This window comes from Thermobia domestica, chromosome 8 (assembly GCF_964235325.1).
Source record: "Thermobia domestica chromosome 8, izTheDome1.hap1.1, whole genome shotgun sequence".
Taxonomy (NCBI): Eukaryota; Metazoa; Arthropoda; class Insecta; order Zygentoma; family Lepismatidae; genus Thermobia; species Thermobia domestica.
The window spans coordinates 20,723,554-20,738,302 of record NC_137461.1 but is presented as its reverse complement, the minus strand read 5'-3'; the positions used below and the strand labels follow the sequence as shown (position 1 = coordinate 20,738,302).

The window sequence follows — 14,749 nt, the reverse complement described above, 5'->3', positions numbered from 1 at the left end:
ACTCTCGCTTTCTGTATTTCAATTGGAACTTTTGGCAATACTATATTTATGTGAATATTTTTCTAGTTACATACTAGGCAGAAGCACTATAGTACATTGTGATAACAGTGCTGCTATACACGCTTTTACGCTGAAACACTTGGATCCTCGTACGACTAAACTTATACTCAAGTTACAAAGATTTGACTTACAATTCCAACATATACCCGGTAAATGCAATACAATTGCAGATATTCTAAGTCGATATCCGCCAGAATGCAGTGGAGATACTAAACAATTTTACATAAATCTTGTCTCATGTTGTGAAAAGGAAATTGAAGATCATTTACAAACGGAGGTTCACGCCACAAATTTTGTTTTTAGAGAAGACCCAGAAATTATAAATGTACATCGAGTTATTGAAGAACAGCAAACAGACGAGTATTGTAAAAAACTGAAAACATTGTTGGATTCTGGAAACCATCGAAATAAAATTGAGAATTTTGAAAACTTATTATTTGTTAAGGACAAATCCACTGGTCGATGGTTATTAGTAATTCCTAGAACCTTAGTAAACGATGTGGTCTCTAAAATACATTCCAAAGGACATTTCGGTGTGAAAAAGTGTGTATCTTTTTGCAGAGCCTTATTTTACTGGAAGAGTCAAAAACGTGATTTTGTGAAGTACATTCGCGATTGTGAGCTATGCGCTCGAACTAAGTTTAGCAATCGAAATATAGACGCTGGAAAATTTACTATTGAGGCTAGGCGGCCCCATGAAAAATTGTGTTTAGATTTAGTAGGTCGCTTACCTTCTAGCAAGGGATTTCATTATATACTTTCCATCATAGATGTTTATTCGAGGTTCATTAGTTTTTATCCCTTGCGTAATGCAAATACTAAAGAAATTATTCGGGTGTTGCTCCGGTGTTATTTTCATAATTTTCCATACCCCAGCCATATTGTCACAGATAATGGTTCGCAATTTACTTCTAAATCGTGGAAAGATTTCTGTAAACGTCATCATATCCAACAGCATTTTACATCTCCGTATTCACCCCACGCTAATGGCTTAGTAGAAAGGCAACATCGGGAACTCAACAGATTGATGAGATTGAAATGTGGGAAAAATCATGCTCTATGGAGTAATATATTAAAGGAAACGCAGGATTTACTGAATAATTCTATTTGTTCTTCAACCAACCAATGTCCATCGGAATTGTTTTTATCCTATTCAGCAACTGACAGTTTTAAAAGTTCTTACCCATGGCCTCCAGAAATAACTTCAATTGATGTGGAAGATAGACATTTACTAGTAGAAAGAAAACCAAAGAAAATTCTAAAGAACAAATCGCAAACAGTGTTAAAGGAAGGTGACTTAGTTATGCTTAAGACACATCACCTATCAGTAGCTCACAAATCTCAAACGCATAAATATATGGACACCTACACTGGACCATACGTTGTATATAAACTATTGAGAAACTGTGCTGTCCTGCACGCATTAACTGGAGAGTCGATTGGAACACAGAACCTTAGAAATATTAAATTATTTAATTGTTCTTTAGAAAAAAGGCAAGATTTATTGAAGAAATATCAGGTCTTGTAAAAAAATATTCACATATTTTTTTTCGGTGACAGTGGTAATCTGTAACAGACTGTTTATTCTGTTCCAGTTTTATTTTGTCTAAATAGTTATATTCAATCTGTTCGTTTTATTTTTGTGTAAATAGTTGTATTCAACGTTTAATTATTGGCATATTTATTTGTTTAAATTTGATTACTGAATGTTATTTTAATGTATTAAATTTTGTTAGAATTTTGCATTCATGTTTATAAGCTTTATGTACTAGAGACCTTGTCATCTCTTTAAATACTGAGTAGGTGTATTTTTTTTCTTCTAATGGATTGTGAGAAGAAGATGTAACAAAGTTCTTTTCTTAGAAGAGAGATTGAAATTATTATTGCTTGCAAAATAATAAGTGTTATTTTCATTATTAGAAATGTTTAGATAGTTTGGTTTGATTTTTTTAAACAAAGGAAATTCAACTGTTCGATTAACTCACTACTCGTGCCGAACTTGCACTTAAAAATCGAAGTCTGATAAATTAATCCTAATTACAAGCTTCCCATGACTGAAACAGGATCCATCCTGTTATGAGAGGTTTAATAATAACATAGAGAGGTGAGAGGCTTATTACATTGTTATAATTAGCTTAAAAAAAATGACTAAAGCAGTGGTTTCCAACTTACTTTTACTATTTTTTTCGCTCCATTTCCTTTCAGTTTCTTTAGAATCATGATGTTCCCCACTGTGAACTTTGTTTTTTCTTGCTTGCATTTTCATTTTTTTTTTATCCTTCACTGTGACTGAGAGAAATGCATATGAGAACTTACGCAGGAACCGAGAAAAATGTAAAATACTAAAACAGAAGTAACTAGAAATAATATAAAAACGCACAGAAATAATTAGAACAGAAACAAAGTAAAATCAGGCTTGTATGTTCCGAAAATCTTTTGACTTCGTAACAAGGTACATTTTCAAAACAAAGTATCACTACATTGGTCACTGTGTATCTATAGAAGGGGTGAAGATCCCTTTAATTGTGATTTTACAACAGAATTTGTTTTTTCTAGTTTGAATCATTTATATATTGTTTTGTTATCTTACAATGTTTTATTATCATGGTTACAATTCGTATTATTATAATGGTAAAACAAGATTCCTAAATAGGGAAACCCAATTCGGTTGCAAATCGTAAATTACATGGTTATTTACCCTCCATTCTTTGCTTGTATAAATATATAGATAACTCTGTAAAAAGAAAAAGAATATTTTTTTTGTCACTTTTAACGTGTTTTTTTATTCTTTTTTTTTATAAATTGGTTAACATACCTAAAATCTTGAATTGACCCCTAAAAAAATCAAATTGTTTCCCAGTGGGGCGTGCGTTCCTCGTTAGAAATTGACGGGCTGAAGGTGACTAGAAAACAGAAATTTCATGTACTTTTCCTCCCCAAAATTGACCATCTTTGGACAAAAACAAGACCACTACCCGGATAAAGTAATTAGTGCTTATTTTCAACCTCTAAATTTCACAGTGTAACATAAATTATTTAAAAAGAACACCATTTCTTATGTACAATATTCCACAGAATCCAGGATTATAATTAGCGTTTTTTTTTTATGTATTGGAGAGTTTATAAAGAAAAAATATGACAGAAAAACTAAAAATATTAATGTTTCGAAATATTAATGTAGTCTTCACCTCAAAACAAACTGTGTATCAAAATGTAGCTAAAATCAACCAGATTTCGGTGCACTCTTCGTTTAAATATTTACTATCTGTCGGACGTTATTACCCGTTTCTTTGGTTTGAGAAGCGTGTTTTGAGCCGCAGATTTCCCTCATCTACATGTAACAGTTGTGTTGTATGTGAATTCTGGGAAAAGAGCGATGACTGAGTGTTACAATGATGTGACTTTTTGTCACTCACAAAATCTGAATTCTTCCTATTCTTTTTAGGTAATTTCTTCATTAACCCTCTTTTTTCCAGGGGATGCGGTGGTTCAGTGGTAGAGCGTTCACCTCCGGTGCTTGGGGTCCCTGGTTCGATCCCAGCTCGCGCCGTGTGGACTTTGTGGTGGACAAACACCGTGCTCGTGGATTTTCTCGGGGTTCCCCCGTTTCCTCCCACTTTCTTCATTCCACCACTTCATTCATGTCTAACAATCACTGTCTCCTTTAGCCTGACCGGCATAAGCGTGGGACGTAAAACTCGGAGATTTCATTTTTTCCCCCCTCTTCCAAACTGTTCCGTGACTATTGAGGTATCTCATTTTTTTATTGCTGTTTATTTTAATAGCAAATAATTGCTACCAAGGAAGGACTGTGTGGTTGGTTATTCATTTTCACAACTTTAGATTGTTTTTCTTTTTTCTTGTTGATCTGCACACACACTTCCCAGTTGGGCCATTTATTTTCGAGGAATGGTGTGCAGCGGTCACAAATGATGAGATTATAATGGGTTGTATCATGTGCATGGATTGCTTCCGTCTCATTCGACAAATTCTCGTATCATTATTTATTTCATTTAGTACATGTCTGTTCGTTCAATCTACCACTTAGTGATCTAGAGAGTCTAGCGTTTCAGTTCTGCGTAGTGCCCTCGGCTATTATAACCTCAGCCTTGTTATTTGATGGAATTTTTTTGAAATATTCTGATTTTTTCAAAGCATGAAAACGTGTTGAATTAGGTCATTCATGTACATTTTTCATATACAAAGTATAGTGTCTAAAACAATAAACTTGAACTTTCTTGTGTGTTGAATAACAACATTTAAAATTCAGTTTATATATATATTTTAGAAGAACTGTCTATCAAATATGTTTTTGAGTTAAAGTCATTAAAGATAGGAAGTTTTTCATTATTGCACTTCTTTCTACTTCTAGGTATGCTGATCACAAAGGCATGTCCAGGGACGAAGCTGAAATGGAATATTTAAAAATAGCCCAAGATCTGGAAATGTACGGTGTAAATTATTTTCCAATTAGTGTAAGTCACTTTTTGAGTTAAAATATATTAATTTAGGAGACAAAGTTTTGTGTGTCAGATGGTGAGCACATGTCCTGAGTCCGATTTTCTACTCATGGTTTTTTGGGCTGAACTCAGTATCGTGAGATAGTTGGGGAGCTAGCTGAAATTAAGAAGTAGCGAATTCAGTGTAGAAAGATAGGTATGTGTATATAGCTATGGGAGTCAATGTGATAACCACTTATAACGCACTTTTTTACTGATCGTAAGGGGCCATACTGGCACAGTGGTAGAGCTCACCTCTTGTGCTAGGGATCTTGTACATTATTCAACCATTGTTGTTAATTAAAATACATTGAATTCAGGATTCCTACTGGCCAGGGAAGCTCAGGGAAAAAAGACTGAAAATCAGGGAAATTTTATAAAATACATAAAATACATTTTTTTCTACGTTAATTGTACCCTAACTTCAGCTTAGCCAACCATTATTAGCTAAATGAATGTATAAGAAGTATCGTATCTTCAAAGTAATTGAACACCGTGTGCGTGGGTTTTCTCGGGGTTCTGTCGTTTCCTCTCACTTTCTTCATTCCACCATTTCATTCATTACTCATCCCCGTCTCCTTTAGCCTAACCGGCATAACCGTGGGACGTAAAACTCAAAGATTTCAAAGATTTTTCAAAGTATTTGATTGTCAGACGTTTGTGGGTAGATATTAATGATTACAATATGGGACGTTGCTCAGATTTTTGTGGGAGATAAATGGAATGTACGTATGAGCAATTGATTATTATTTGTCTCTATGGAATAAATGTTCTCGTATAAATATTCACAGTTATTTATTCCTTATTTATATGTCAACGTCATCCAACACCTATCATGAAAGTCAAGGAATTTTGTGGGAAAGTCAAGAAGGAGAGGTCAGGGAAATAGATTTTCTCCAGATCCACTGATAATGTTAACTAGAATTAACTAACCCTGATAAACTATGAGTGTCGCATATATATGAATTTTTAAAATGATAATTGTTCCGTAAAATCAATAGAACTATACGGCATATCTGTTTTAGGCACTTATTTTGATAAAAATTACTTATTATTATTTCAGTTTTTATTGTTCATATAACGTAAAAATTTCTATTTTTCAGAATAAACAAGAAACGGAGTTATGGCTTGGCGTCACTGCTCTTGGACTGAATATTTATACAAAAGAAAATAAATTGCAGCCGAAGACTGCATTCAGTTGGTCGGAAATTAGAAATATTAGTTTCGATGACAAAAAATTCGTTATCAAGCCTGTAGATAAATCATCTCCTAATTTCGTCTTCTTCTCTCAGAAAGTTCGGATGAATAAACTGGTAAGTAAATTCAGGATATTCCAAACATAAGTTAAATACATAGCAAGGTAATTTAAATAAGAAAATGAGTTGAAACATTTCGCAATGTTTCTAAGTTCCATTTTTGTTTGTTATGCCATTCATGCAATCCTCATCCAGCGTAATGACTTCCCTTTATACAAAGAACCATCTGCCTATAATATCCTTCATACCATTCTTTTGCTGTCCTTTTTACCTACGACTATGTCTGGTGGTATCAGATGAAATGTTTTTTTGTTATTTTTAAGAGTACCATTTACAGTAAGATTTTTATTTATTTATTTTAAAATTGTCTACAAATGGTTTTCATGCGTAGTTATTACTAGTTGAACGGCCGTTCTTCGCACGGAGGAAATAGGTTTATGTGACATCTTGTCTTTACTTAGGATGGTATTTCAATGCTAAATGTGTTCACTCGTTCCCTTGTGTTGTCGCCGTGCGAGGTATCAGTTACTAGCTCAGATTACAATTACCAAAAGTTAAATTAAAGGGATGTAAAAGATGGAGATGAAACTGATGTCCTGCACGGCACTTAATTAATAAAGGTTGTGTTTGAACATAAATTAAACTCAGTTCATTTAAATTGATAAAATGAGACTAATTTGAAAGACAAGGTGAAATATGGAAGGAAAAGAATATTAAAATAAAGGATTGAGCACTAGCCTGAATAGTTCCTAGATGACTGGCGTCGTCTTTGTCGTCTGAAATGAAGTCTTTCCTGTGTCTTCTACTTTCTGATTGGAAACCGGAGAAGTGGAAGTGGATTGAGGTCTCGAACCAAATCCTGTCAAGCTGCAAGGGGTGTTAAAACGAGTCTACGATGAGGGTTGCTCCTCATCTCTACGTGATGAAATGGATGATCTTCTTAGACTATTTCTGTGGCGATGCACCTTCTAAACTATCAGTTAAAAAGGTATGGGGCGATGCTGTCTCCAATGGTATTGTCCATTTTCGTTACTCCTAACGAATCTTCATTATGATTACCCCTTAAAAACGAGTCTTCTGTCGTTTTGTTGAAACGGGACAATGACTCTTGCGTACAATGAACGAGAAAGTTCTTGGCTAGGCTGAAGGGAATGTATCAGGAAGAAAAGGAGACTAAATCTTACATTTATTGGTACCTATTGCAAGACAACAAGAATATACATGTTTACTCAAGTTGTCTGAGAATGTACAACAGAAATAAGAGTTTTGTTTTGACTGAATAGAAAATTTCAATAATTTTAATATAATTTACTGTTAGAAATGAAAATAAACTGACCAAATAATTGTTATTAAATTTAACAATTTCACAGGAGGAGCATTTTTTCTTCCTTTGTTGTTCTAAGTCTTGTCATTAAACATAACATTTCTGATCTTCCTTCTAAGTTCGTTTGTTTCTTTGCTATCATTATGTGGTTTGTGTTGAAAGTCTACGTGACAGTAGTAGAAAGTATTTTATGATGTGTAACAATGAAAATAAGTAATATTTAACTGTAATAATTAATGTATCCATTGTTGCTATGTGAAATTTTGAACTTCCGCTAACCTCTATATTATATGAAGTTTAATGGAAGTGATATGATAGAAACACAGTTCGAGGGAGGTTTTGGACAACTTTGATTCTTGTGAAAGTTGGAATCATGGATGGCTATTTGAGGGACACCAATAGTCGATCCATCAAAGTTTGGATCATTTCATCTATAACATTTTTGGTTGGCTTCCTCTGTCGTCTAATGAAATCATCCTAGATTCGAGTTTCCTTCACAAGACGAAATACTAAGCTTACTCGACGGATATTTGCGTCCAGGTTTCCAGGAATTGTTATTGGAAGGACTTAATCAATTACGTTTTCCGAAAAGTTCAACCAACAAACTGTCGCTTCTTCAGAATATACCGATGCGTTTTTCAGCTATCCTGTGTGCTTGTACGGGTACACTAACCCTCATGAACAACCACCGTATTGTGTAGACACCCTCAGCCAAATTGGAAACAATATAAGACCAGCATGGGGCGAGTCAGGTAAGAAACAGACTGGCTGGCAAAACGCTGTTCCGTGTCGGAACAATTAGGCGCCACATTACAGATCACATTTCATTTCTCATACAACAAATATACTCTTGTTAAAATTTTGTTACAGGTTTCATTAATGTTAACATTTCTAGTGAAGTAATTCATTCGGTAGCGAGTTGGACACACTGTATAACTTAACAACGGTATTTCTTCCTTTTCTTTTTCTTTTTTTCTTCTACTTTGCAACAATTTCTTTGTGCGTGTGTGTGATATTTACTTGTAACGTGTATGTTGTAATATTTACGAAGGGAAGGATGTGTATTAAATATTCAGAGGAGAAAAAAGTTCTTATTTTGCATACTGGAAATAAATGTCAAACTTCACTAGCCTTGTGATGGATTCTGTCCTTCCGTTTAAAAATGAAGTACCGTCTACACTTCCTAATTATATTGATTAAAGATGTCGAAACTGCATGATACGAAAAAGCATTAAAAGGCAGTAAGGTATTTCATATTTTCATGTTAATAGAATTAGAATTTTCTCTTCCAAAGTACTAAGTCAGGTGTTACTAACAATGTTCGATTATGAAATAAATGTTGCGCTTGAGAGGGAAAAAAAAGTTTTTCTTTAAATATATCTTAAGCTTACAAAATGTTTTAATTGTGTTACAGATTTTAGATTTGTGTATTGTTAACCACGATTTATTTATGAGGCGGCGGAAGCCAGATTCAATGGAAGTTCAACAAATGAAAGCACAAGCGAAGGAGGAAAAGTTGAGGTGAGTATTAATTTATTATGCCTTTCCTGTAATGGTAAGAGATCACTTACAAAGTTAAAGGCTAATAATCAGAAGTGTATATTCTAAATATACCATCCCAGCTTTCGCCACAGAAAAGTCCGAGTCAGGGTAACTGACTTGCGTGGTTCTTGGGATTCGAAAGATTCCTGATTAGGTAGAGCCTAAGGAGGACAAAGGGACAATTGGATTGCAACATACATTCAAAGCTACTGTTCATTAACATAAACACGCTATTTACTCATGAGTAGAGCAAACCACATTATGCTTTATTTTTTGTGTAATTATGCTTTATTCTTTTCCAAATTATGCTTTATTGTTAATTTCAATCATTGTTTTACATTAATCGCGTATATTGTATATTATTTACTATACATTAAATATTCTAAATATCTTGATCTATTTATTAATATTTTATGCAACAAGTTTCTTTCGTATTTACTGAACTTTCTACTTAATGCACTGTAAACAGATATGCTTTACTCTAGTCAGTGTTTTCTATCACTTGTGTGCGCCTTAGAGGTGCATATATACAGAAAAAGAAAGTAAAAGACGCCACCAAAAAGTACGGAAAGTGCTCAAGTTCAAGAAGTATACACAACAATATAGTGTGGAATTCTTGTGTACTATTCATTGTTGGCGGAAAGTTTTCTTTTTTTTCTTTTCTTTATGTCAAAAGATTACACCGAAAAGTTTGCAGAAATAAAAATAAGCTTTTTATTGTTGCATTGTTATGTTTTCAATGATTTTGCATTGTAAATATTGGTTTTAAAAGATACTAATACAGTATGTTAAACTTGCAATTAAACAGAATTTTCCAAGAATTGTGCTATATATTTTAAATTATGCTTTATTTTCTAAAATTATGCTTTATTATACTTTTAAAATTAGTTTCTTCCGGAGCCTTAAACAACCACAACCATGTTCAAGGTACCAACCATATGTCTAAATTGCCATTATGCTTTTTATGCTGTTGGGTTGCCCTACTCATAAGATATTTATTGCACTATACTTCCATATTTCCTTATCAGAGTTTCTGTTCTAAACGTACTCCAAACAAATCCTCGCATAACCTATTAGCCTGATTTGGGATTGAGATTCCAATCCATGGGAGAACATATTATTAATTACCTATTCATCTTGATCTGATTGCAGTCCTACATAATGATTGCACAGAATCTACCGTAACAACAGTTATTCATTATAAAGACATCTGCAATTATTCTGAAACACATTGTGCCCGTAGTCTTGTAGCCTCACTTCCAACAACATCTAAAAATGTCTGAAGCTTTATCGCTTCTATCTTTTCTTAACAAGTAATTTCGTGCTATTCTTAGAATTGACAAACACAGTGGCTCCATGAGTAACAATACTTGAAGTGCTACCACAGGATTGTTGACTTGGCTCCCATTATTCTCAACAAAACCACTCTTTGCCAGTGGCGGATCTAGAAGGTAAAAACTGGGGCGACAGCCAAAACCCAGACTATGATAGGTATATCGTGAGTTACTATAGACTTATAAACTTAAACTACAAAAATATATAGATAATAGCTTAAATTATTTTTGTCACACAAAAAAACTGGGGAGGTAGACCCCCAGCCCCAGGCTAGATCCGCCACTGCTCTTTGCAAGCTATCTATCTTTCTCGTATTGTAACCATTTACGTCGTATATGGTTAAATATATATATATATAGTTGATCGATGAAAGTTAATGGTTTTGAAATAATTGGTGAAATCAGATTATATGAGGAAACCTACTTGCACAATATTGTCCACCACAAAATGGCCTTGGCCTTTGGTGTGCGGAGTCCTGGCGGAGAGCCTTAAAATTTGGAGGTACTACGGTGCTTTGGAATCCACTTTAAATTATAGAGCCATGTCTCGTATAGTTTCGCTGTGAAAAGGACGCTAAAACTGCAACCTATCACATGGCCAGGGATCAAACCAGATTCCCTTACACAAGAGATGAGCACTTCATTACGAGGGCTATCCAGAAAGTAACAGACGTTTTGAAATAAAAAAAATAACAATGAAGAAACCCAATTGTATTATACATATGTATACATTTGAAAGGTATACTCTTAAGCTGTTTTTCCACATAATCGCCATGCAAATTAAGACACTTATCATACCATGGCACAAGTTTCTCAATACCGTCGCTGTAGAAATCTGCCGCCTGTGATTTCAACCACTGATGTACACCGGCATGTAGTTCGGAGTCAATATCAAAGCGTTGTGTAGCGAGCCATGTCTTGATCGCTGGAAAGAGATGGTAGTCGCAGGGCGCCAAATCCGGGCTGTATGGTAAGTGATCGAACATCTTCCATCCAAAACCATCCAAGAGCTCTCGGGTACGCTTGGCCGTGTATGAACGTGCCTTCATCCATTATTCCATGTGTGTACACTTCACACAGTTAGCGATGGATTTCAATTGGCTTGTGTTTTTTTTTGCCAACAAAAACCTAGTAACAGAACGCACCTTACAAGAGGCTGGATTTTCTGTTGCAGCACATGTTGTAACACGTCACAGAAAGCACAATAAGAGTGTCACAGTCCTTATGCTACCACAGTTGGATGCATACTGAGCGTAGGAACATTCTGATACTATGATGACGACTCAAGCCCGCCCACTGCCGCGGTAGTCAAAACGTCTGAGACTTTCTGGACAGCCCTCGTACTACACCATGCCCCCCTCCCCCTCCGTCTTACAAGTTTTGTTTTTGGATTGAAATACATTATATACTTTTGTCCTTCAGTTAAAATCCGTTGAAATTTTTATTTGATTTTTCAAAGATAATTATTACACATTGATATATATATATATATATATATATATATATATATATATATATATATATATATATATATATATATATATATATATATATATATATACATATATATACAGGGTGTTTCAGATAAAACGTCCAGTGCTTATAAATCCGAAACGGCTGAGAATAAAAAGATGAAACAAAAACTGAGATGGGAAAATGTCATAGGGCGCATCACATGGTGTTGTTGTGGTGACCTACAGGGCCCTCCTTCAAGGGGGCCCAGGGGCCAACTTCAAATTTTCAAATAGGAACATGTATTGAATCATACCTCATTCAATAGTACTTGAAAAACGAAACAACTTTTGTAGGAAACAATTTTCGATTTGGGCCACCGTTTTTAAATGGCCACAAAAAGTGTGTCCTATATCAGATAAAACGTCCAGTGTTTATAAATCCGAAATGGCTGAGAATAAAAAGATAAAACAAAAACTGAGATAGGAAAATGTCATAGGGCGCATGACATGGTGTTGTCGTGGTGACCCACAGGGCCCTCCTTCAAGGGGGCCCAGGGGCCAACTTCAAATTTTCAAATGGAAACATGTATTGAATCATACCTCATTCAATAGTCCTTGAAATACGAAACAACTTTTGTAGGAAACAATTTTCGATTTGGGCCACCGTTTTCAAAATGGCCGCAAAAAGTCCTGTATCAGTTTGAAGTTGGCACCTAGGCCCCCTTCACTGAGTTTCCTGAGGGTCACCACAACACCACCACTTGATATGTTTTATCATCGTTTCTATCTCAGTTTTTGTTTCATCTCTCTATTATCAGCCGTTTCTGATTTAGGCCTATAAGCACTGGACGTTTTATCTGATACAGAACCCACTTTTTGCGGCTATTTTGAAAACGGAGACCCAAATCGAAAATGGTTTCCTACAAAAGTTTTTTCGTTTTTCAAGTACTATTGAATGAAGTATGATTCAATACGTGTTCCCATTTGAAAATTTGAAGTTGGCCCCTGGGCCCCCCTGAAGGAGGGCCCTGGGGGTCTCCACAACAACACCATGTGATGTGCCCTATGACATTTTCCTATATCAGTTTTTGTTTCATCTTTTTATTCTCAGCCATTTCGGATTTATAAGCATTGGACGTTTTATCTGATATAGGACCCACTTTTTGCGGCCATTTAAAAACGGTGACCCAAATCGAAAATTGTTTCCTACAAAAGTTGTTTCGTTTTTCAAGTACTATTGAATGAGGTATGATTCAATAAGTGTTCCTATTTGAAAATTAGAAGTTGGCCCCTGGGCCCCCTTGAAGGAGGGCCCTGTAGGTCACCACAACAATACCATGTGATGCGCCCTATGACATTTTCTTATCTCAGTTTTTGTATCATCTTTTTATTCTCAGCCGTTTCGGATTTATAAGCATGGACGTTTTATCTGAAACACCCTATATATATATATATATATATATATATATATATATATATATATATATATATATATATATATATATATATATATATATATATATATATATTTATATATTTATATATTTATACAAGGTGGTAGGTAACTCCACCGACAAACTTTGGGAGGCTATTCCTTATACGAAATGAAAGAAAAAAGTTCTAATAAACATGGGCCGAAAAATGCCTCCTTTCAGAGTTACGATCCATTGAAAATTCGAAAAATCATTTTACAAAACTCCCTAACTTAGAAACTATAGGACCTATCCCAAGCGGTTTAAGGAATTACCCAGGAACTAGTATGTTCTCTATCTAAATATCCATGTTTTACCACCTTCCGTTATCGGTGAAAGGAACTGCAAAAAGGAAGTTAAAGTATAGGAATACTCCTTTAAGTACTAGTGGTGCGTTCGTTTCACTGGTACCGGTGAATTCTGAAACATCGATATTTAGATAGAGCGTATACCAGTTCTTGTGTAATTCCTTAAACTGCTTGGGATAGGTCCTATAGTTTCTAAGTTACGGAGTTTTGAAAAATGATTTTTCGAATTTTCAATGGATCATAACTCTGAAAGGAGGCATTTTTCGGCCCATGTTTATTGGGACTTTTTTCTTTCATTTCGTATAAGGAATCGCCTCCCAAAGTTTGTCGGTGGAGTTACCAACCACCCTGCATCTATAGATATAGTTTTTCCGTATTCATTACAGTTTTTCCTGTTTATTTCAGGCGTCAGATAGAACGAAACAAATTAGCGCGCGAGAAGCAGCTACGGGAGGCTGCCGAACGGGAAAAGGCAGCAATGGAGCAGAGGCTGTTGCAGTATCAAGAGGAAATAAGACTAGCCAACGAGGCTTTGGTATGTTTCTTATCAAGTTTTTTTTTAGAAGATTTTTGTACGTAATAAATTGTGTAATAAGTGATGTGTGTGTTGTCTGTTTAAGTTATGTGTATGCCTTAAGACTATCAATCCTGCACTTAAAACTAGTAATGAGAATTTTTTCTGCCTAGATAGGACATTTTTTTAACTCGATCGATAATAGGAGTGAAGATGACTGTAAAACCACAGGCATACAATTTTCCATCATTGTATGGTAATAAACTTTAAAATACATATATAATATGGTAGCAAAATTTATATTTTATACGTTAAAGTACACATAGTACGATATACAGCTAATTCATTTAGAATGAAAATTTTGTTTATAACTAAAAATGTCTATATCTGAGTGTCCGTGTGACATCTTATTATACAGTTAACACATTTTTCTGACAGGCGATACATCCAATGCATTAATCCTTTGCGCGAAGAGATGGAATATGTCATTATGGGGCCTCGTTGCTCTATGTAGGACGTGAATTTTGATTTTTGCTAACAGATATTCTGACTCTATTGCACTATGAATTATTTCATGTAAGAAAGATAAGATGAAATGAGTTCTGCTTTCAAGTGATTGTAATGAATAATTGTTTTAAAGATCGTAATTCTCCAATTTTGGATATATCCTGTTTCTTTATATGTCAACAAGCGCTGCATATTCCACCTTATACCTTACATAGGCAGTGTATAATGTTCTCAGAACATTGATGTTAGAAAAATCACTTCTTAATCTCATCACAAAGCCAATGTTCCTAAAGGCCTCACCAACTACTATGTTGACATGAATATCGAATGATGGTCGATTATTAATTTGCACTTTTCATGGCCCCTACTATTTTCTCGAAACCAGATGTAACAACATAATTTGTATTTCATAAATCAATATATTAAGAATCGTGCAAAATTTGGCCTGAATATCTTCGCGTGGAAAATTTCAGAAATAG

The 14,749-nt window shown here is 34.7% G+C and overlaps 1 protein-coding gene across 1 annotated transcript in view; it reads left to right on the top strand.

The window, feature by feature from the left end:
- Window positions 1-14,749, top strand: part of Mer (ezrin/radixin/moesin family protein merlin) — a 56,748-nt gene that overhangs the window by 21,174 nt on the left and 20,825 nt on the right. The window contains exons 5-8 of the mRNA XM_081768206.1: window positions 4,433-4,535; window positions 5,663-5,872; window positions 8,554-8,660; window positions 13,655-13,784. Of these exons, the coding sequence (XP_081624332.1) occupies window positions 4,433-4,535; window positions 5,663-5,872; window positions 8,554-8,660; window positions 13,655-13,784 (550 nt within the window). The remainder of the gene's footprint in view (window positions 1-4,432; window positions 4,536-5,662; window positions 5,873-8,553; window positions 8,661-13,654; window positions 13,785-14,749) is intronic.